A 23,594-nucleotide genomic window follows, 5' to 3' on the forward strand; every position below is an offset into this window, starting at 1 on the left:
GGTTGCTAGTTGGCATTGCAATTATGGATTTGTAACCCAGAGTAATAGATCTGTAACTGATCTGTATTTAGTAAGAATATGTAGTCTCACTGGAAACCTATGTAAATGCCAACCATCCACATAACAAGCCAGCAACTGGATTGAATGAAGAAGGTCTTTTGGCTTGGGTTGAAGAAGAATACATTTTAACTCCCATCTTCCCATCAAGTGAACCTGGAACAATTGTAAGCAAGACACTTGTCACAAGTCATTGTCACAGGTTCACTTGCTAGTGGCAGAGTGGTAAAAATATACTCCTCCTTGTACCCTAATCAGAAGTTGAACAGACCTGGTTCGTCTTATCTGGTGGCTGGCCTTTCAGGTGAGCTGGATGGAGGAGGTGTTGAACCTGGACACATTACTTAGCGACATCTAGGAGACTGGCAGTCAGCTGAGTTTCCATTGAAAATATTCGGGTGACAGTACCAAGGATTATTTCAAAAGTACAAAGCTTGCAATACACCTCTGCATATCACATTGCAGTCTCAATGACTGCTGACAATAAAAAGACGATTTCCATCATTTCAATTTAGAAACAATGACCTAAGGGGATATAAGATTGAGTATGGAAAAATAACCTCCGATAATTGAGTAATTTGCTGAAACAAAGATAGCTATATAGCGCCAGTGAAACATTACAAAGTGCTCAAAGGGGCGTTTTTAATACATGTTTTTAAAAGTTTTGTTTATTAAAAGGTGAAGGAGGGTGCTTATCTGCTTAAATTCCACATCCTGAGAATCTCATTAAAAACAGTTGCTAGACTTCAAGGCTGATGTATGATTTTCAATGTATTTATTTTCCAGTCTGAGTGATTGCCTCACAAAAACCCAGTGTGGTGAATTATGCTAACTTAAAATGTTTTCCCCTTACTCAGTGCTCTCCACCAACCTGGATCATACATCTGCAAGTTGGAAACACCCAACTAACATGCAATTCCTAGTTAAAAACAGAGGTGAGACAACAGAAAGTGAGAGGAAATATACCCATGGGAAGGGAAATTTACTCCTGTAAGAGTTATCATGCGGAAAAGGCGTCTCTAGTGAAGCTTTATCACCAATTCTTGATTCCATGACAACCCCAAATTTTCAAAATCCAATTGTCACAGGTACAAAAAGTGAGGTGAAATCTTTAGAAAGGGTGCACGGACAGCAAAACAAAGGTTACAGGGGTGTTACCTCTTCATTATGTTATCTAAAACTTTTTTTTGTTTTTAGTTCCACTACAAAACTGTATCTGTTCCAATTTACATACAAATTTAACTTTATAACAATCCCACAGAACCTATCTTGTTTGTAACCCAAATACTGCCTGTATACCGTCCTGGACTGTTCACCCAGAGGGATGCTGTGAAGGGTTACCCTGAAGTCAGAATGCTGGGAACAGGGACTGTACGAGTGTCTTCTCTGTCTCTGTCTCCGTGTCTGTCTCTGTATCATCCAGCCTGCTCTGTTCCCAGAAAGGATTCCCCATGATGTGGCTCCAGGCAGGCGCTTTCCTGCCTGGGTCTTCAAGGTCCAAGGTCATTAGCCTACACAGTAATTGGAGTATGTTCGCCAAGCACGGAGAAGAGAGGCCACTCTCACAGGAGGGGAGAACATGTTCTGGAGAGTCACTGCTGTGTTGAGCAGAGGAATATAGCTCTCTTGGGCCTGGAAGAATGAATTGAGGGAAACCCAAAAAAGGATCTTGCACAGGTGGGAAAACATGATTCTTATGAGGAAAGGTGACTTTGTGAATTGTTTGGCTTAAAAGAAAATAAGGCAGAGGGCACAACTGAAGGGTTTAAGATTGTGCATGGTGTGGAGAAAGTAGATAAAGAGAAGCTGAAAGGTGAAAGATCCAGACAGATTGGAGAGAACACTTCTGTATGCAATTAATTAGTTACACTAGCACTGGCTACTACAAGATGTAGTAGCATCTATCGACCTACACCAGGGGTCCCCAAACTAAGGCCCGGGGGCCAGATGCGGCCCATCAAAGCTATTTATCCGGCCCCCACGGCACAAAGGCAGAAGGGGGTTGGGCTAAATGACCCAAGGGTCTCTTCTTCTCTTACAACCATTATTATTATTATTATTATTATTATTATTATTATTATTATTATTATTATTATTAACATTGAGGCTGGGTGGCCATCTGTCAGGGGTGCTTTGCTTGTGCTTTTGGTGCACAAAGGCAGAAGGGGGTTGGACTAAATGGCCCAAGGGGTCTCTTCCAACCCTCTTTATTATTATTATTATTATTATTATTATTATTATTATTATTATTATTATTATTATTAACATTGAGGCTGGGTGGCCATCTGTCAGGAGTGCTTTGCTTGTGCTTTTGGTGCACAAAGGCAGAAGGGGGTTGGACTCAATGGCCCAAAGGGTCTCTTTCAACCCACTTTTTATTGTTGTTGTTGTTGTTGTTATTAATTATTATTGCTCGGTGGCCAACTATAGTCCGGCCCTCCAACGGTCCGAAGGATTGTGAACTGGCCCCTTGTTTAAAAAGTTTGGGGACCCCTGACCTACACTATTTCAAGTGGCGTTTAGCCAGATCCAGGGAAGTTATCAGTACCTGCCGGTCAGGAAGTAAATTTTGAACTGCAGGTGGTCATAATGCATGTCACCACAGCCCCATAGCATGTGCAAAAAGTAATTTAAACCAACTAATTATAGTAGTTTTCATCGCCCTCAAAAGGAAATCTTTTCTAAAGCTACTTCAAAATCAAGCTTTCATTAAAAGCTTTTCAGGAAATAGAAAACAAAAAAATATGTTGTTACTAGGGAATAAATTTTCTCCCCCATGTATTGTGAAAATTGCAGCTAAACCTTCTTTTTTGTTCAAAGAAAGGTGGGATATATATCCAATAAGTGAAGTAAATGAGTAAGGAACACTGGAGAGGGGGAGCTGGATGTTGCAAGCCACTTGCTACTTGCTGGGACAGTCTGCGCATGTCCTTCTTGTGGGCTTCCAATGTGCATCAGTTCGGCCACTGTGGAAATCACTGCAGCTTCCATGGAATGAAAAAAGGTGGACGAGGTTACAGAATTGGCTCCATCCCAGAAAACTCCTACCCAACAGAGCTGGACTGGGGCAGGAAATGGAGCCTCTGAGCAGTGGGGCCTGAGTCAGGCGGGCAATCTGTCCAGCTGGGCAAAGGGATGGCAGGCAAGAGGAGAGGGAGGACATCTCAGGACAAGCACTAGCTGGTTTTGTACAGAGATGTGATTTAGGGCAGAGGTTCTTGTGCAAGCTATTGGAAGGATAGCATCACCAGTGACCGTGGGAAGACTTCGTTTCAGGGCCTTCGCTGGATTGGTGCAACAAGCCTCTAAATAATTGGGAGCCATACTTGGAAAATGCCTCCTCTCAACACTTGAGAGGTGGGTAGCTGACAAAGAGGAGGCTTCCCACTTCCGCCAATGATTTCTTTATTGACTCCGGGAAGATCTTGAGCAGAGGTTCTTCCAAATATGATTCCTCAGAATCCCTGTCAGTATAGATACTGCAAAATTATTCCTGCAGTCTGAACAAACTGGCAGGGCTGTTGAGAGTCATAGTATTTTCTACATGTGTGTTGTAGTATTATCTACATACATATTCACATAAATGGATGTGTGCACATACACCAGTTCCCCACTAGCAGTGGCTTTGTGCTGTTTAGGGTATGGAGATGTGGCAGGGCACACACAAGCCAGAGTTGCCAGATGCAGTGAAATAGTATTTTCCTGTCAGCTTTGGGCCCAGTAATGTTTGAATTGAGTAGTACGCAACAAGCTGGCTGACTCAACTACAATGTGTAAGTTTCCTTCTCAAAATTCAGGCTCCCCAGGGCGCCCACAGGGAGGGCTGTGAAGCAGGGAAGGTTGCCAGTGAGGATCATTGGGCGAAGGACCTGGGCCAATAAGACCCGGGATTGCCAGAACTATGCAGGCTTCCAAGAGCTTCTGAGCACAGTTACCAGGGCAAGGTTCATCTGGAGGCAGACACATCTGCCAGCCTGCACCCATCTAAATATGGAGAGAGCTCAGCATCGCAGCAGTGGGTGCAGCTTCTGGCAGTCTTGGCTCCCTTCCACCCCTGATTAATGAGCTCCCCCGGCTCCCAGACTGCAGTAGCAATTAGGGGCTGCTTTGAGGAAACATGATTTTTCCCCCAGGGCTAAAAATAACTGCATGGGGAACGAAGGGGGAGAGTGTCCTCAGAAGAACCTTCAAGACCAGGTGCTGGTCCCTGTTCTCTTCATCTGAGAGGGGATTTTTTTGTCTGGCTGAGCTGTTTAAAGCCCCCTCCCTAAGGTGGATTTAAAGTGGATCCAAGCTCTAGTGTGATGAGATCCTATATTAGTAATTTTGTTAGGTATTTCCAGTAACAGCAGTAATATTTTTGTTTGTCAAGTCTGTATTCATATTCTACCTCTCCACAGAGACCATGATGTGGTTTCTGTGCAACAATCAAAACTTTGCCCCAATCTTCCCCATCCTAGTGCCCTCCAGAGGTATTGAACTACAACTCCAATAATCCCCATCCAGTTATATGTATGGATGCGTACTGTAATACAGTCCAAGCAGGACTGGACTAATGTTGGTCTGTGAAGTGTAGCTGCTAGTTCATGAAAAATGTATAGGGAAGAAACTAACTGTTGTAGCCAGTAAACGAAGAAAAAGCTGCTGGTTCCCCATTTCAGAAAACTCAAGAAACAGGCTAAGGAAAAGCTGCACAGAGGGGTTGCGCAGGTGCATACATTCTCACCCACCTACACCAATCTTCAATTTAGAAACATATTGAGGAGTGGGAAGTCTTTCCCTATGACTGAAGGTAGGCAGTTGGCAGACAGAAACCCTTACAGATCTATGACAAATTGTGCATTATCTATTTTGCAGTTCATTCCAAGATGTCGCTTCTGGCTCTAGGGCACAACAGGTAAATGCTGGCATTTCAGGCCAAGCACTTTTTCCTTCCTGGGGCGGCTGGAAGAGCACCCACATAATCCCAGCCAAGTTCCGGCAGTATCCGGTGCCAAAGGCTTGGCTTGTTGTTTCTTGAGGCAGGCAGCAAGAATAGCTTGTTTGTCAGGAATACTGCGATCCCATTCAGGAGCCCTTTAACCAGATTAGAAGGGGATTGGAGGAATTAGTTCTTGTGTGCATCTAAGTTTATCCTGGATGGGTTGCAAAAATGCAGGGGTGCCTTTGCCCAACTGCCCACAGGAACACAGGGTCGCTCTTGGGCCAAGGAGCCAATCTCGGAACACATGGGGCTGTGGATGGTAGGAACAATGCCAGCTGGAGGATGGGCACTGTGGGGTCAGGACACAACCATGTTCCTGGGCTCATCCAGGAATGGAGCTCCCTGGAGGGTGTTAATGATTAACGGCCTTGTTGTTGGGCTTTGTTGGGCTCTGCCAGAAGCTGTAAGCAGGGGGGGAAACACTGGCTGGGCTGATGCATTCTTGTTTGTCCCTTTCCCTAAGAAAGATATTTTCTAGATAAGGACTGGGGGACAGGGAGCTAGAAATGGACACTGAATTGGGAGAATCCCTACCGACTCGATGGATACAGGGCAGGTCATGTTGGTGTGATGGAATGCATAGGTCAGAATCCACAGACATATGAGGATGCTGGGTATCAAGACACATGTGTCCTCAGCATGCTTCTATCTCCTTCCAGCCCCTCCCTTCTGGGCATCCCAAAGAAGTTGATTGTTTCCTTCCCGCACACACTACTACTTCTCTTGCTGCTATAACACCCCCCCCCCCCCATCTCCGTAGCAGATGCATTCCCAGCATTATTCTACATCCAGGTGCGTCTAGACAGTGTCCCTAATCTCTCCCAATTAAAAGGCATTGCCATATTTACTTGAATCTAATGCACACCCATTTTGGGTAAACGGTGGAAGAAACAAAAATAAAATGCAGGAAGGCAATATACTGAAGACATCTGCCAGCTTCCACAAAAATAGCCATTATTACCAACACTTTTTGCTTCCTGTGCTGGCTGATTCATGGGCATTCATATATTCAGATGCACAGACAAAGTACCTCACCAACTGCATATCTAGTGTATTGCTGTTTCTTAGGCAACTGGGCAAGTCTTAACCTGCCAATAGATATCGTGAACCAGAACTTAGGGAGGTTAATTTTTTAATACAACTCTAGAATTCCTCCACCAACATGGAAACTGACTAGAGAATTAGTGCATGGATCTTGGCCATAATGGTGGGGATAAGTCCAAAATATAATGGCTCTAAAATCAGGACAGTAAATAAACAACATTCAGAAAATGGGAATTCCAGACAAGAAACAACCAAGGCCAGTTAACACCTTCCAACAAAGGATTCCCTGAGGCAGGAAGTAGCCAGGCGTTCAATCTACAAGGCCATTAAATGCTAATCAAGTTGGCCAATTGCAACGTTCACACTTTCCTCCAACAGACAAGAGTTTTTTCTCCCTCCCTGGACCTTCCACAGATATATAAACCCCACTTGCCTAGTTTCCAACAGACCTCACAACCTCTGAGGATGCCTGCCATAGATGTGAGTGAAACGTCAGGAGAGAATGCTTCTGGAACATGGTCATACAGCAACCCAGTAATGGCTTTATAATTTGCCATGAGCAGCAGTGTCCCTAAAGCGGGGTTGCGTGATAATGTAGTCCTCGAGATTTTGACTACAGGTCCAACATGGCCTATCAGTGAATGATGATGGAAGTTATAGTGCAAAAATGCCTGAAATGTGATGTGTTCAATATCTCTGCCCTAAAATGATTAAAGGTCCCAGGCTAGACCCCAAAGCAGCCTTTCTTCCCCAGGCTAGTCAGGCTTCTCAGTTAAGCTTAGCAAAGACAGCCTTGAAGTCTTTTCTTCATGTATTGTTGCATTTGGTTGCAACTAGCTCATTACCAGCATATGCTGGAAGTTTAAGCTAGCAAATGAGTGCAGGAATTGGGGTAGGCTGGTGATCTGAGAGAGGAGTGTGAATTAGCACAGCCCCTGTACTGTTTTGTAGTAGGTCATGTCTCACTGGCCACTCCACATGGAACCAAATCCAGCCTTGAAATAGCTACTCCCCAAAGAGGCTCTGGTTGCAATGACTGACATCCTCGCCTGGGTGTCCTCAGCTTCCTCCAGTTCCCCTGAGGGTCAGAGAGCCCCCAGGCAAAAGCAGAAACAGGTTCAAACAGGCTCCAAGCACCTGCCATGGGTTGAGGCTGCAGCAGCTATGCCCAGTCCCCATTCCCAGATATCCTGGCCCTAGGCCCGCTATCTGAATGTACCCTTTCTCAACCTGCGTCATCAGCCTTGGAGGCAGGGGACTAGAGCCTGCTGTCTGCAGGAGAGCAGTGAGGAGACTGCAAGAATAAGTGGCCCTCAAACTCTTCCCTCTTTTCTTACATTTCGCAGAGTTCCTGTCAAACCAGGACATTCTGTAGCCGGTCAGCTGCTCTAGGAGCTTCTCAATGCGGTTTCGTAGCCCTCCAGAGGGATGTCCCAGTCAGACCACCTCACTATCCTGCTGGTGTTGGCATTATGCTTCCAGGTAAGGTCCTTGGAGCCTCCCATTCTCTCTACCCCCCTCCCAATTTTAGGGTCCATACCCACCTCTATCAGGCCATAAAAGTTTCCCTACTCTCTGTTTTTCCTCAGGGAGCTCCAGCCCAGATTATGGACTACCTCTTTGAGAGCTGGAAGGCTTATAGCGAAGAGTGTCACCACAACATGAGCCTCCTGCCGCCACCTACTGGTGAGACAAGCCCCACACTCACCTTGGAGGCTGAGGGTTAGATGGCAAAGCCATGAGTGTTCGGCCCTACCATTAAGGAGAGTGAAGCAAGCACCTTAAGCCGCTGGTTTAGCGAGGGCAGCAAATTGTTCTGTAGTCTTCATATTTTAATTATGTTATACCTCACCTCAACCCTTGAGGAGAAGTGGGTATGAAGTAAATTATTATTATTATTATTATTATTATTATTATTATTATTATTATTATTATTATCTACAACAATAAATTATATTTGTTACCCATATCTCTTCACAACTCATAGTTAAAAGACAGATACAGCACAACACCGTGAAAATATACCTCAGGGGCAGAGGAGGAGCACCCCTTTGCTGTTCCAGCTCAGAAGCCAAATGTCTTACAGGAGATATCTTGTTAGACCGCCACTCAGCTGACTTTCTTCCCCATTTGTTTCTATGAATTCGGCCTCCTTGCTGAGCAACAAGCAGCCATGTGTCGGGGCCACATGCACTTCCTCTGGCTGTTGTGGATGTATTGTAGAACAAGAATTCTGGATATGCCAGAGCCACTTAAAGCACCGAGTACCTCCAGAAAAGAAACCACAGAAATCTGTGTGTGTATGAACAGAGGTGACTTATTTTCTGTATGTAATACTGAAAACATAGTGGGCCCTTGGTATCTGCTGAGGTTTGGTCCCAGGATCCTCTGTGAATACCAAAATAATTGAGTACTCAAGTCCCATTATCTATAGTGGCATAGTTAATGGTGTCTCCTTAAATAAAATGGCAAAATCGGGGTTTACGTTTTGGATTTTGGGAGGAAGAGTATTTTCAAGCAACAACAATAACAACATTATTCTTCTACCCTGCCACCATCTCCCCGAAGAGACTCGAGGCACCTTGTATATGGGACAAAGTGCAACAATCCAGATAAAAGCACAATTAAAATAAAACAGAACAATATAAAAACAGCAGTGTCAGGACTTAATCAAAACCATGCTCAACAAAAACCAATAGCCAATAGTGCAATAGGCATGACCAGGCTATAAAAGGGGCCATGTGCCCCAGTGCAAACAACGTACCATTACATGGTTAAATCTGTGCATACAGAATCCCTTGATATGTGGGAATGGATGGACTATAGCTTCAGGGCAGTAGATTGTGGGGGATGAGTTGAGAGAGCTGAGACAGGATTAAGGGAATATCTGCACAACTAGGTAGTTGTGCATTCATGTTTTTGCAGGTAATCCACAAACATGCTCCACCTATTCTGTTGGGAGGTTCCTTTGATTTCATTTAAATGTTGGCAAGTACATTAATTATGGAATGGGTGAAAAAATTGAGAAGAATGACATTTGTTGTTGTTCTTTTGTTCCTTTTTCTAGTACTTTTCCCCAGTCCTGGACTCAAGGAGGCTTAGAAAAGTTCAAACGGATACAACTAAAAAATAATATTCTATAAAGTATAAAAATATTTAAAATGTCAATAGGAATAAAAGCTGGCAAAAGCACATCAATTATAGTAGAAAAAGAATCAATACAGATAAAAGAGCATATTTTAAAAAGTGTTCCTCTCTCAAAGGCCTTGTTGAAGCAAAAAAAAAAAAAAAGTCTCACTTGCCTATGGAAAGAGAGCAAGGAGTGCCCCAATCTGACATCTCCAACAAACACACACTTCTGTTCTCTCCACCACCATAAATACACACCTTAATCCCCCTCTTCTCTTCAACAGAACTTGTCTGCAACCGAACATTTGACAAATACTCGTGTTGGCCTGATGCACAACCCAACACCACTGTCAATGTTTCCTGTCCCTGGTTCCTGCCCTGGTATGACCAAGGTAATTGTCAGTGAAGGTGGGAGTGGGAGTGGGACTTTGTTCTTAATAAAGGAAATATTCCAGGAGTGTCTCCCCATCAGGCTTCAAGAGTTAAAATGGAGCACTGTTGAGGAGGCAAAAGGAAGGGAGGGAGAAAGGGAGGGGTCGGCCTGATATGCTGGAGAGGACTATGGTGGGGGAGGTGGGGGAGAAGAGTTGCAGGGTGCAGAAGATTGGTAGTGTGTGGGGAGGCACAGGGAAGCAACAAGGAATGGTCAAGAATCAACACAATTATGGAGTTATTTTTTGAAGTAGGATGTGGCTGATCCTTCTGTTTCCCCCCTACAGTGAAGCATGGCTATGTATTTAAGAAGTGTGGCCCAGATGGGCAATGGGTGACTACCTCTGAAGGGAAGTCAATGCGTGATGCCCATCAGTGTGTGATGGACAACAAGACTATCTCAGACCAGGTGAATGGGAAGGCCAGCTTGAGCCCAGAGGGAGGGGATGGGAGCCTGTGGGAGTACACCTTGCCCTTGACTCCATTTGTGTATGAGAAGGGCCTCAAGAGTAACCCAGTCTCTCTTCCTTTTTTTCTTTCCAGGAGAGGTTTGCAAAGATCTATGGTAGCTTCAAGGTGATGTACACAGTTGGCTACTCAGTGTCTCTCTGCGCCCTCCTTCTTGCCTTGGCTGTGCTGCTAGGCTTCAGGTGCCCTGGGGACTGGACTATGGGGTGAAGGGAGGGAGATTCCTCTTGGGCCCAGTACCCATGTCAGAGGGAGGAGGAGGCAGGGCATCTTTTGGGCAGATTCAGTTCTGTTCCTCTAAAATAGAGGAAGTGCAGTTATGGGTTTGCCTGAAAAGATTTGCCAGCCCACCTGGGGGAAGGATAGGGCCTGGTGCCAGCTCTGCTGGCCCGGCATTGCTGACCAGCTCCCTGCTCTCCAGCAAGCTGCACTGCATGCGCAACTACATCCACATGAACCTCTTCGCCTCCTTCATCCTGAAGGGCATCTCGGTGCTTATCATCGACATGCTGCTCAACACCCGCTACAGTGAGAAGATCGACGATTACAACGTGGGCCTTTGGCTGAGTCATGAGGTGACACATCTGTTTGCAGTTCCACCACCCCACTATCTCTGATGCATGTTTTTCTCTCCTTCCCTCTCCCCCTTCAATATCAAAGGATAGAAAGCATCACTCTACTCTACTTTACTCCCGTGTCCCCTCTTAGTCATGTATGAAGACCCTTTATCCAAATTCACACTCAAATTAACAAGAGCCTGCAATAAAGCTCAAGAATTTCTCAGAGCTTTCACAAGACAGGCAAACAGCTTCATGTTAAATTGATCCATAACATAAACAAAGCCAGCATAATCTGCTGTGTATGTTCAGTTACTCTGCTGTGTTTTATCATCAAACCATTTGAAACTTGATCAACAGAACTATTTTGTTGCCAAGAAGAGACAGTCTAATGAATTTTAAAAAACCAAAACGCTTTTCCTCTTCCTTCCCCTTTCCATGCTGCCCTGGCCATACTGTAGCATAACACAGGACTGAAACATCTCCTATATCAGTAGTTTTTATTTGTAAAACATCAACCACAACACTATGGGGCTGGGGTATTAGGCAAAGAGAATTAACTATCTCAGGCAGCAAATGTTGAGGGTGAGAGTAGCAATGACAACATCCCAGCAATTTCTCCTGTGGCTACCAACCCTCTTGAGCAACCCTCTCATCCTGTGGATCTCCAGGTGTTTTGGCCTACAACTCCCACAAATCCCAGTCAGTTTACCAGGATTTTTGGGAGTTGAAGGCCAAAACATCCGGGGATCCACAGTTTGAGAACCACTGCTCTTGGGCATTCACTTCTCTTGGAGAAGAGAATTGAATGTGCCACAAAACCTATCCTGGTCCTGCTAATCAAGACTACCACCTCTAGGGGTCATAGATGTTGCTTTCCTGCTGCCAATGTTAATGGCAGATTCAGCTACCAGGCTAATTGGCGTCCATGTGAGGAATGAAGGGGGCAGCCACTTTGGCCTATGTGCTACGTGGCATGACCTTGTGAAGGAGAGTAGTCAAGAAGTAGTCCTGGGTATTAGCCACACTTTCCCTTCATGTTTATGTTTTTCTGGGCATTGTTTGGGAGTGTGGGATGAAGTGTGAAGTTCTTTGCAAACCTTCAAAGCTGTTTTCTCCTTTCCACTAACTTTTCTTTCTTTTTCTTTTTTTTCTTTTTTTTTGCTGCTCCCAGGCGGCGGCAGGCTGCCGAGCAGCCACTGTGTTTATGCAGTACGGCATCGTGGCCAACTACTGCTGGCTGCTAGTGGAAGGGATCTACCTGCACAACTTGCTCGTGCTGACTGTTTTCTCCGAGCGCAGCTACTTCACTCTCTACCTTTTCATCGGCTGGGGTGAGTAGGTGGCCACTAGTGGCCTGGGTAAGATTAGCCTCAAGTCTCCTTTCAGTGAGGAACTGCAGAAATGTAGAGTAACCTAAGCACGCAACATTGTCACACAGGGAGAAGAAACTAGGGGAAAGTCGTTTGGGAGGCAAGACAGGAAAATGCTGCAGATGTCTATCACTGAATGTTGGCAGGAAAGATAATGTCTCTGGGTCATGGGATGGGGAGATCAATACCAGACTCCACCTTCTCTTGGGGAAGGTTCTCTAGGATCTGGTGGAGGCTTCCACTGGAAATGCAAGGGGCCTGATTTTCAGATTCCTTTCTGCACCACTTTCCACACTGTTCAAGAGGGTCCTCCGACCTTCCACACTAGTTTTCAATGGTCTGAAGGAGGAACGGGACAAGAAGAGGGAGAGTGGAATAAGTAGAATTGCAGTACTTCTCTTTGCCATTTAATCCAGTGAGATCCTCTAGTGAGCATTTTTTGCGAATAGGAACTCTGAACAGATCTCGTTGTTTAACACATTGCTATTGCCTGTAGCAAAAAAACTAACAATGTTACCTTGTTTAGGAGGGAGTATTGAGAAAATAATTGCAGTATTTTTTCCTGTATGTTGACGTTAATAGTAATATATTTTGGGGAATGTGTGTGTGTGTGTGTGTGTAATGAGCAACCTATACTAAGTATAGGTTAAGTATCCCTCATCTAGAATTCCCAAATCCAAAATACTCCAAAATCTGAAATCATCCACATGGCAGACCTAGTGACACCTTTGCTTTCTGACAATTCAGTGTACACAAACTTTCTTTCATGCACAAAATTATTTAAAATATTGTATAAAATTATCTCCAGATTATGTATATAAGGTGTATATGAAATATAATTGAATTCTATGTTTAGACTTGGATCCCACCTCCAAGATATCTCATTACACAAATAAATGTTTTCCAAAATTAAACCCCAAACCCTTCTGATCCCTTGGATTTCTGACAAGCTGATAAAATATTTTAAGGATCATTTGGGGGAAGATTTAGATTTTTTGGCCATTTTCTTTGTCAAACATTAATTAAAAACAAGATATTAATAACAAGTTATTCATGCATGATGCATAAAATGAGGACTAATGGTGATACAGATGTGTTGCATGTTTTTAAAAGTTCCTACTAATGCCAACAACTTAAAAATGGTTCAAGTTCTGTTGGAGTGCTTTTACTGTTCTGTTCTGTTCTGTGACTGGAAAACTAACAGCCTCCATTAAATCATTTCCAGTGAGGCAGAAGGACTTAGGCTTTCAGTCAAATTAGAGTCCATCCGTTCATGTCTTTGAAACAGAAGAGTCATCAAACTCTTAACTACTATCTACTGTCTTCCTGTGTCATTGGTCTCTAGTTTAATTGAAATGGCCAAATGTTTGGAATATTATAGATTAGTCTGGGATGAAAGTATAAAGTGCTGAGAGAAAAGAGTGGGGTTTCTTTAAAAGGGTTGGGAGGTGAGAGAGATGGCATGAAACAGGGTGACCAGAGTGTGTATATCCTGGGCTCCCTGAAGGAGGAGGTGTTACAAGCAGCAGGTCTTAGAAGAAATTGTCCAGGAATGACTGGGCTCTGGTGAGGTCACAGTGCAGACTTCTTATTCTATGCGTTCTTTCCTCTAAAAGAGATAACACTTTTCTCCTTGGGCTGAATGTTAAATTTGACCCAACATTTGTGTGTCCAGAGGAGGGCAACTAAAATGATCAAAGGTCTGGAGAACAAACCCTGTGAGGAGAGGCTTAAAGAACTGGGCATGTTTAGCCTGCAGAAGAGAAGGCTAAGAGGAGACATAATAGTCATGTACAAATATGTGAGGGGAAGTCATAGGGAGGAGGGAGCAAGTTTGTTTGCTGCTGCCCTGCAGACTAGGACACAATGGAACAATGGCTTCAAACTACAGGAAAGGAGATTCCACCTGAACATCAGGAAGAACTTCCTCACTGTGAGGGCTGTTCGGCAGTGGAACTCTCTCCCCGGACTGTGGTGGAGGCTCCTTCTTTGGAGGCTTTTAAGCAGAGGCTGGATGGCCATCTGTCGGGGGTGCTTTGAATGAGATTTCCTGCTTCTTGGCAGGGGGTTGGACTGGATGGCCCATGAGGTCTCTTCCAACTCTACTATTCTATGATTCTGTGATTCTATGATTCTATGAAAACCAGCTGAGACTAGCCCAACTATTAGGCAGAATTGAGGCAGCAGATGCCAAGGGACAAGAGATAGAGTTGAAAGATACCAGATGGCCTGTTCTCCCTTTTTCCCCTGGAATGGAAAATGCTATGCTGATGCCATTATTGGTTAAAATGCCAACCCAACCAACTTTGACTGATGTGACATAGACTCTATCTCAGAAAGCAAAACACCTGTGATTCCAGCAATATACTAAATAATTAGCTTGTTACTTGAACAGAGGGAGAAGAAAAGAGCCAAATACAGAGGGATGCCAAGTGCCACTAACATCATATCCCTATATCTTCTTGCTTGCCTTCCTACTGACACCTTATAAAAGAAGATGTGTAATGTGATATCATCATGCTCTGATTTTCTTGGAAAGATGGGAATCTGCCTGATTTCCTGTCTATGTTACTGCCATGTGTGTTCAACAAGAACATTTTCTGTGTCCTCGTTAATCTATAATTTTAAAAAGTCTGCTTTTTAAAGAAAGAAAATCACATTTAATCACATTTCTGAATGTATTTTCTCTTAATTCTGGTTTTTTAAATCTTAGAATATACATTTTATGCCATTACATAGTATTTTCATCCTCCTCCTTTTGTGCCAAAAACTGCATCAGAATACTTGGGAAACATTAAAGCCTGTGAGTGGCTACTGATTTCTAACCTGCATGTTAGTCCCCAGAAGGGGAGCAGATCAGTTCATACCGGAATGACAGATCACTGTCGCACCCATCCACCCACTCTGTTTAATTGGCTGCTGCTAGTAACAGGTGGTACGCTATGAATGCCATGGCACCATCTCATATGTCTTCATCTTTTACCAAACATTCCTAAGGAGACACAAGCAGGAGACACTGATGTTTTGCTGGCAGCCAGACGTCCCTCATGCCTCCTAAAGTTTGGCTTGAAGGGCAATCTTCTCCAAGTGGAGCTGCACAGTCTTGCAACTAAAGTCATGTACATCATAGACATTTGACAGATTCATTTGTTACCTGCTATAAAGACATTTATCCCCCCCCCCCCCCCCGACCATGTTCTTGATTTTCTAAGCACTACAAAACTCTGCAACATCTTTTTGTCTCTTGGGATAGAAACAACATTATTGTGATTAGCCATGGTTTTATCTTCGGATTTTTATTATATGGTGAGTATTTCAAGGACAAATTTCAAGTCAACAAAAGGCTGCATGATCTGGACTGACACCTTGGCATTCTGGTAGGGGTGGGGATTCACTCAGTCTGGATCATGGCCCTCAAACTTGATAGGGATTAAGTCTTTGATTGGAAAAAGTCTGTGTTTCCCAACTTCTTAAAATAAGGTGGGGAATAATCTAGATAAGTATCAAAATTGGGTTTCCACACTTTCAAATCAGGATCTCAATTCAAGTAAGACTCCCTACCCCAAATCAACAATTTACTTTTGAATTACCAATCATGGCATCTCTCTTACTTCCTGTCATTGAAATAGGAATGTAATGTCATAGGTAAAGGTAAAGGTAAAGTTTTTCCCCTGACATTAAGTCCAGTCATGTCCAACTCTGGGGGTTGGTGCTCAACTCCATTTCTAAGCCAAAGAGCTTGCGTTGTCTGTAGACACCTCCAAGATCATGTGGCCAGCGTGACTGCATGGAGAGCCATTGCCTTCTCGCTGGCAATCGATCTACTCACATTTGCATGTTTTCAAACTGCTAGGTTGGCAGAAACTGGGGATAACAGTGGGAGCTCACCCCGCTCCCCGGATTCAAACCTACAGCCTTTCGGTCAGCAAGTTCTGCAGCTCAGTGGTTTAACCCACCGTGCCACCAGTAAAGCCGTCATACCAGATAAATCTGTGCCTATAACAGAGAGGTTGCTCTAAGTAATTCTTTTTTTTTTTTCAGGAGCTCCAATTCTCTTCATTGTACCATGGGTGGTGGTGAAATTTCTTTATGAAAATATTCAGTAAGTTCTAACAAGCAATGTACCGAAACAGTATACATTTATGGGCTGGTGTGCAGACAGGTTGTTTTTTTTTTGGACAATTTAGCAGATGACATTCATGAGAATATGGGATGAACACTTTGTATCATACAGGATTGGGGTGTTATTTCGCAAGTGAATAAGTATGTATTTGACTGTCTTTTATATGGTTCTTCCTTCCTTTCTTTCTGAAGATGCTGGAGTACTAACAATAACATGGGTTTCTGGTGGATCCTGCGTTTCCCTGTCTTTCTGGCCATCTTTGTGAGTCTTTATCTCTTTTATGTTTGTCTCAATCTCAAAATTGAAAAAGATCCCAAAGGTGGTATCACTTTCCTGCCCCGGATATCCTTTAAAAGAACAAGCAGGAGGTTTGGGGGCAATGAATCTTTCTAGCATAGAAAAGCCTAATGTCTACTTAAGGTACCAGCCTTGCTCTATTTGTCTTAGGAAACACAGAAATCACAATCTGAATGTCTCTCTCTCACACTCTATACAGTTGCTATATTTACAGGCGTTCTGACATCAAGCCTATCACAGTAATATTGCTAGCACAGTCAAGGTCCACTCTATCCAGAAAGGGCTGCTGCTGATGTATCAGCCTAAGCTGACAAAAGCCTTACAGATACTACTACAATCTGCATTTCTGAAGTTCATGCAGAGTCCATTTCATGTTTGCAGGACATTTGCTACATGCTTAAAATCCAAGGATTTTTAATGTATACATTAAAGCTAGAGCTTTCAGTGGTCTACTGATAGCTCTGGGAAATCTAATTTGGGGATATGATCCATGTTTGGATGGAAGATTATAGAAAAAGACCTATGCAAACCATTTCAGGATGAGAAAAGTGAGTTTAATACTAATGTGAATAATTACTATTATTATATGCAAGACTTCATTACATGTTAACTGTAAATGAATCACTACTCATTCACTTCCATGTTGTCCTTTTCCACCTCTAAACCACATGGTCTTCTCTTTCAGATCAATTTCTTCATTTTTATCCGTATCATTCAGATATTGGTCTCCAAACTCCGTGCCCACCAGATGCGCTACACAGACTACAAATTCCGGTAATGGCCGTTGTCCCTACAGGGCCGGGGTTTTTTTGGGGATGAGGATATACTGCTCCCTCACTGCCCACAGCTTCCTGGGCTTCCTTGGTAGGGACTGTCCTTGCAATCACTTCTAGCGTTTCCATGGGGCACTGGGGCTTGAACTGGTTTGTGTCTTTCTGAACTGACTAGTTTGTGGCATTTGTGCATTCGTGTTTTCCTACACATAAGCTCATTTGTACCACCAACAGATAGGGTGCCTATTTGGAACTGAAAAAAAACAACTTGCAGAGAGGAGAAAAAGAAAATACATCTCAACATGTTTAAAAGATGGACTTTCATAAACAGAAAGGCCCATTAATAAAATGCCATCTTTTAAGCACTTTGAGATGTGTCTTCTCTTTTTTCTTGTTGATTTATCAGTTCCTCAATTTTTGCTTTTTGGCTTTTTTAAAAGTGGATATTAGGGGCCTATTTCCAATAATGCATTCTAATTTTCTATTTTAGGCTGGCCAAGTCCACACTGACACTTATTCCATTGTTGGGTATCCATGAGGTGGTTTTTGCCTTTGTCACTGATGAACATGCCCAGGGTACACTGCGATACGTCAAGCTCTTCTTTGACCTCTTCCTCAGCTCCTTCCAGGTGAGGCAAAGTGACAGGACATACCCCCACCCCCTACCCCTGACCCATCTGTATTGTGGGGAGGAAAGTGAAGTTCACCAAAGCCACTTTTGAGAACCTGCAGCCTTCAGTTCCCATACCCCTGATTTTTTTCTGGTTAACCAGTTGACAAAAGGCCAGCATGTATATATACTCTCTCTCTCTCTCTCTCTCCCTCTCCCTTACACATACACACACACTTTGAATAGTCTTATTCTGATTGATTCTTCTCTGTCATTAGGGCATGTTGGTGGCCATACTTTACTGCTTTGTGAACAAAGAGGTGAGTGCAAATGCATCTGTTGCCAGGGAGATATAACATATAGACTGCTGTTTATATGGGAGGAATTACCAGGGGGTAGGGGAGTAGGATTTCTATCTGGTTTTCCAAATTGGGTTAGAGACACATTGCCATTAGATGCAATGGCCTTTGAAATACTGCCAAAGCTGCAGGGACTATAAAATAATAATAATAATAATAATAATAATAATAATAATAATAATAATAATAATACAACTTTATTTTTAATCTGCCCTCTTTCCCCATGGGGACTCACACCATGGGGACTACACACCATAATTTACTCAGGAAGATGGTGTTTGGTTACAGATGCAAGTTGGTCCAATGTCAACTCTGTAAAGAGCTTCTTTTTTTTTGAAATCTGGGAGCAAGTTAAGCTACAGCACAAAAAAAGTAGTAATGGGAAGGGATTTCCCCCTCCACTTTATGTCAACCCTTTCAAAGTTCCTTTTTATTACATTAAGTTGGTATATACCAACTTTAGGTATCCTTGTTTGCATGTAACACATTGCTTTTGCCCTTAAAATATTAGATCTCGATTTGTCAAGCTTGTGAACTTCTTATAGATGTTTGTTTGTATGGGTTGCATCCTGCTGACTACTGGAAGCAGTCTTACAATGTCTTAGAAAACTAGTAAAACAATAAAAAGGGAGTGTCAGACCAATGGCAAAACCAAGTCTCCTGGTGTATCTTTTCTGTAGGTACAATCAGAGCTCACAAAGAAATGGACACGCTGGAAGCTTGGCTGGGACATAGAAGAGGAGTACAAACACACATACAGCCACACACCCAATGTCCGCAACGGAGGTGCCAGCACCTTTGAGAAGCACAAACTGGTTGGCAACTACCTCAATGGGCTAGGGCGAAGCCAGGCCACTGTCCATACTAGCACTCAGTATCTGGAGAGGACAGGCTGCAGTGCCAGTGAAAACTTGGCTGCAGGTGGAAACTGGCATCCCCAGAGCTATGACTCCCCCGACACTGTGGAGAGCAACTTCTAAAGCAGGTCTTCCCAGAGGACAGCCACACTGGAGGCCAAGCATGGCAGATGTCTCTTCCAGGAACCTGAACTTAAAGACATAGAGGAAGGATATGTGACTGGAAACGGTATCATCTTCCAATTTTCCTGGAGATGTTGATGGAATAGTGCGAGTTCTTTTCTGTTGGAGAGATTTGTGTTTGACCCAATGAGACTTACTGCCTTGCCTGTATGCAAGGCACAGTACCCCATTGCTGTGCTGCATTAGGCAGAACAAGGCAGGAGTAACACAGTCACAGAATACACTAAGGGAAGTGATAATGCCAAACTGATTTTGCATTGGACAAAATTCTGTACTTTGGTATGCTTTGAAAAGTTGCACAGTTTAGAGGCTGTGCCATGATCAGTATTGATCACATCTTTGGGAATCTCAGAGTCCCTTTTAAAACAAAATGTTAGCCCTTATATTTACAGAGAACAAGTTAAGAATGTGTCAGCACTATCTGCTACAAGTTTTTTTTAAGTGTGGACATTGTGCAGTTGCTTCTATTAGTCATGGAGCAAGATGTATTCAGCTATTCACTAAGTTTCACTTATTTTAACCCTCTCTTCCAGATAAATAAATCTTAGTATAAAGTTCTGCCAAAAAAAGGTCCTCAAAAGAATTTTGCAGCAAAACTTCCAAATAAATAATTGTCCAATATGATTATGACTAAAATCCTGCAAAAATTAGGTGGAGCAAAATATTCTGTCTGCACAGTTCTGTATCCTCTAGCCCACTGCTTCTTAAAATGTGGATTTGGACCCCAAATGGGGTCCCCTTAGCTCAATGTTGGGTTCCCGAAAAGCTTGACAACAGTAAAAGGTTCATGAATGCCACTCAATTATGCAAATATGTTAGCAACAATATACAGTATTTACAGTGGATTCTGCATAAGATGTTTCAGCTGTACTCCACAAAAAGGAAAATCAGCCTGTTTGGAAATACTGATTTGTTATCAGCAAATGTTTGATTTGTATATCTATCTTATTTACCTGTATACCCATAGTCACAAAAAAATTCTCAGGTCAAAAGGGGTCCAGAATGAAATTGTTTTAAGAAGCCCTTGGCAGTTGACATGCCCCACCAGGGAAGAGGAGACCATTCATATAATGAGCAAACAGCTGGTCTTAGAGGTGGAAAACAAGGTAGAGCACCCTTTCCTTTCCCTTTCCTGGGAGGCCAGAGCAGCTGCATCTTCTTTGAATTCTTTCTGCTGTACCCTTTGGTAAGCAGCAGCGGCATTGCTGCTTCCAAAGCTTGACAGCTGCTGGGGGGGGGGGGGGAGGGGGGGATGAAAGGGAAAGACCTCTGAAAGTCTTGCCAAGAAAATCCTGTGATAAGATTGTAGTCAACTTGAAAGCACATAAAAGTGATATAAACAGGACATGGGATTATGTGTTCTAGTTCCACCATGTCATGTTCAATGAGAGCAAAAGAAGGGAGAAGTAGTCATGCCTCTTGAAGGAAATAGGGGCAGATGAAGCTTCAGATTTTGGCAATTGCAGTGACAAAGGAAGTGTTTCCTGCAGAGAGAATGTTATGCTCCGCCTATAATGATCACTCAGAGGACCAGGGCTATCCGTCATCAGCCATGAAAGCAGGTGCAACACTTCACCACAACTACCAACATACCTGTTCCTTTTATTCTGGAACAACCTTTTCCTTGGCTGATTCTGTAAACCTGGGGGAGTTGATGTTGGAAGATGATACCAGATCCAAGGGCCACCTTTGTGTCTCTATATGTCTGCTCGTCAGCGCCAGTGTCCAAGGGCTCAAACACCCCAATATATTCTAGCAATCTGGTTAGTGCCTCCTCTTGATGCAGTGAGAGGTTTGTCCTAAGCAAGAAACTGGTCCGTGCTACTTGTATCAACATGGACAGGAACAGGTGTCCTGAACCAGTACTGCCCTTCAGAAGTTTTAACTTTTCCAAGTTAAAATTAGAAACAGTGCAGCAAACAGGTAATTGTCCCCTCCAGTGGCCAAGACCTTGTATTCTCCAGGCCAGTTCCAGCAGCCCTTGGAGGGGCATTGGGACTCTGCTGCCAACATTGCACTTCACAAAAACAAAACTTCTATAAAAGTATGTCCCCTGAATATGATTAGTCACAGAATAACTTCAGTTTCTGAAGTCTATAGTGTCCAACCTTCAGTACATGTTAGAAAAACATCAAATCAGCATTTGAATTAGAGAGTTGGTGCTTCTTGCCTTTCCGTTTCCTGTGTGCAAAAACCTGTCTCATCCAGGATCTATGTAGCACACAGCCAAGTACTTCTGCTTCTTAGTGAGACACAAAGGCCTCTTTAACTGTGATGGACATTAAGGAGATGGATCTTCAGCTTACCATCTTCTGGTGCTATGCCAGTTTTAGGGTATCATTGTTCAAATTAAACATGCTATCATCATCTCCCTCACTCTTGGAACCCCGTTCCCTTTCCCCCTGTCTTTCTCCCCCTCTTTTTCTCTCTGTGGTCCCTATGTATCCATCCTATCCCCACCTGTATGCTTCAATGTGCATTTTGTATGTTTACAATGTCTTCTGCCATGGACTTGCTGTCTGGTCATTACCAAATTAGTTTATTTTATTCTCTGTACTCTGTGCTGTAAGTGGAGATCTATTATAAGCCAAAACATGTTTTTACTGATCTTCTGATACAGACTCATATTTTTGGAACATGTGTAGACTTGACCAAGTCATTTTTAGTTTTTGTTTCCCATCATTAAATAGAACTGCTGTTGGGTTTTCCATCACATTCATATGTTGACAGGACCTTTATGAAAGATGACTATAAATGGCATTGCACCATATATTGCTGGTGAACATGAACAGGAGGGGATATTGCACTCCCATCCTGTATGGACCTTCCCATGCTCATATGGTTGGCCATTGTAGGAAATGCATGTGGGATCAGATAGCCCTGGGACTGAATGCTGCATGGTCCTTCTTGTGTTCTTATAAAGGCATTCTTCTCTTTGGTGGAGAGAAGGAAGAAACAGAACAATCCAAGTACTGGGGCAGCATGTAACATGATCTGATCTCTAATGTATTAGCTATGGAAAGGGTTGAGTCCCCCACTCCTAGATTCAGTATTCGACCTTGGCCAAGTTGCTTTTTTTTAGAAAACCACAGGCTTAGTTCCTCAACCATGTATGAGGAAGAGAATATAATGCTGGGATATTCATCATGATTTCTTTCCTTTGAAAAATTGAAGGGGCATGCAGACACAGGTCAGGTCAGCATTTGGTTAGGGTGAGTAGATATAACCAGCTGATAAAAAGGTCACTTTTTAGTTCTCATGCATCACGATTACTGATCAAAGAAAACATCCTGGATATTGGTAAAGTTACTGCTCTCTGTAGATTCTCTAAAGATGTCTTATTTGAGGCAAAAATAGAGAATTTAGAGATGGGACACGGAGATCAGTTGGAAGGTTTTCTGTCTCTTGCTAGAAAATGAGACATATGCAGAGATGGCAAGGCTGTAAAAATGAGCAAGAAGGATGCCTGGAATCCTTTTCCCTTGAGGGCACTGGAAATCTACTGCCTGCTCACCTTCACAGCTTCCTCCACTCAGAACCAGACAAATTGTCACAATTATATCTGGCCTTCCACTAGTACCATAATTCCTTTTTAGTAGGACTCTAGCCTTGGATTCACTGGGGGAAAAACCCGGAACTTTTCCTGAACTTGGGCAACTCTGAGAAAAGACAATGGCTCCTGGGTGTAGGAAACTGGGAATGTTGAGCTGCAGAACAAATGAAGGCCAGTTGCAGCTGTTGTGTGCACAAGTTGCTCTGCAAACAGAGAGAATAGCGTGTAGTTATGTTGCACTGACTCTCTCCCTTGTGCACCACTTAAGATGCTTTGGCACCGTGTGACTTTTAAGCCCCCACAAGCTCATTTTAGGGACAGACAATCCCCTTGTTTGTGGAATTAGTCCCTGTCTCTCCAAAAGACTGTTGGTTCCCCACAGCCCCCATTTGGGGGAACAGCTGTTAATTTAACACTTGATTCACTGTTAAAAGTACACAAGTGAGCACAAACTCATCTGCCTGATAATGGGTGACAGGCACACAGCCAACCAATTGTTGAGCATTTCTTACTCCAAAGCCCCCAGATTATTTATCCTGTTTCAACCCTTTCCACCTCCTTTCCCTGGCGGTTTAAGTCAAAACATCACATTCCCAAACCATGAGATCTCAAGCTTTTTATCCCCATACTTGGGCAGAAACCAATGAAGTGACCACTATATCCATGGATAGGCCGCAGCCACACCAGGGGCCTGAGCTGCTTAAAGTCATACTGAGAAACGTGTCCCCATGAGGCAGCATCAGAAGTCATGGTGTTTACAGCCTTAAACAAGATACTCTAGAACCAGAGGAGCAA

The 23,594-nt window shown here is 43.4% G+C and overlaps 1 protein-coding gene across 3 annotated transcripts in view; it reads left to right on the plus strand.

The window, feature by feature from the left end:
• Window positions 1-21,961, plus strand: part of gcgr (glucagon receptor) — a 44,807-nt gene extending 22,846 nt beyond the window's left edge. The window contains exons 2-15 of one of the 3 annotated variants that reach the window (XM_062970521.1): window positions 915-992; window positions 7,432-7,567; window positions 7,675-7,771; window positions 9,499-9,606; window positions 9,934-10,055; window positions 10,190-10,296; window positions 10,536-10,689; window positions 11,846-12,005; window positions 16,086-16,146; window positions 16,359-16,428; window positions 17,150-17,238; window positions 17,728-17,866; window positions 18,126-18,167; window positions 18,887-21,961. In XM_062970521.1, the coding sequence (XP_062826591.1) occupies window positions 7,514-7,567; window positions 7,675-7,771; window positions 9,499-9,606; window positions 9,934-10,055; window positions 10,190-10,296; window positions 10,536-10,689; window positions 11,846-12,005; window positions 16,086-16,146; window positions 16,359-16,428; window positions 17,150-17,238; window positions 17,728-17,866; window positions 18,126-18,167; window positions 18,887-19,186 (1,503 nt within the window). In that variant the 5' untranslated portion in view covers window positions 915-992; window positions 7,432-7,513 and the 3' untranslated portion in view covers window positions 19,187-21,961. Of the gene's footprint in view, window positions 1-914; window positions 993-7,201; window positions 7,568-7,674; window positions 7,772-9,498; window positions 9,607-9,933; window positions 10,056-10,189; window positions 10,297-10,535; window positions 10,690-11,845; window positions 12,006-16,085; window positions 16,147-16,358; window positions 16,429-17,149; window positions 17,239-17,727; window positions 17,867-18,125; window positions 18,168-18,886 lie in introns of those variants that run through there. The other 2 variants (XM_003217324.4, XM_016991393.2) reach the window with 2 other exon arrangements.
• Window positions 21,962-23,594: the final 1,633 nt, after the last annotated feature.

Source organism: Anolis carolinensis, chromosome 2 (assembly GCF_035594765.1).
Source record: "Anolis carolinensis isolate JA03-04 chromosome 2, rAnoCar3.1.pri, whole genome shotgun sequence".
NCBI lineage: Eukaryota > Metazoa > Chordata > Lepidosauria > Squamata > Dactyloidae > Anolis > Anolis carolinensis.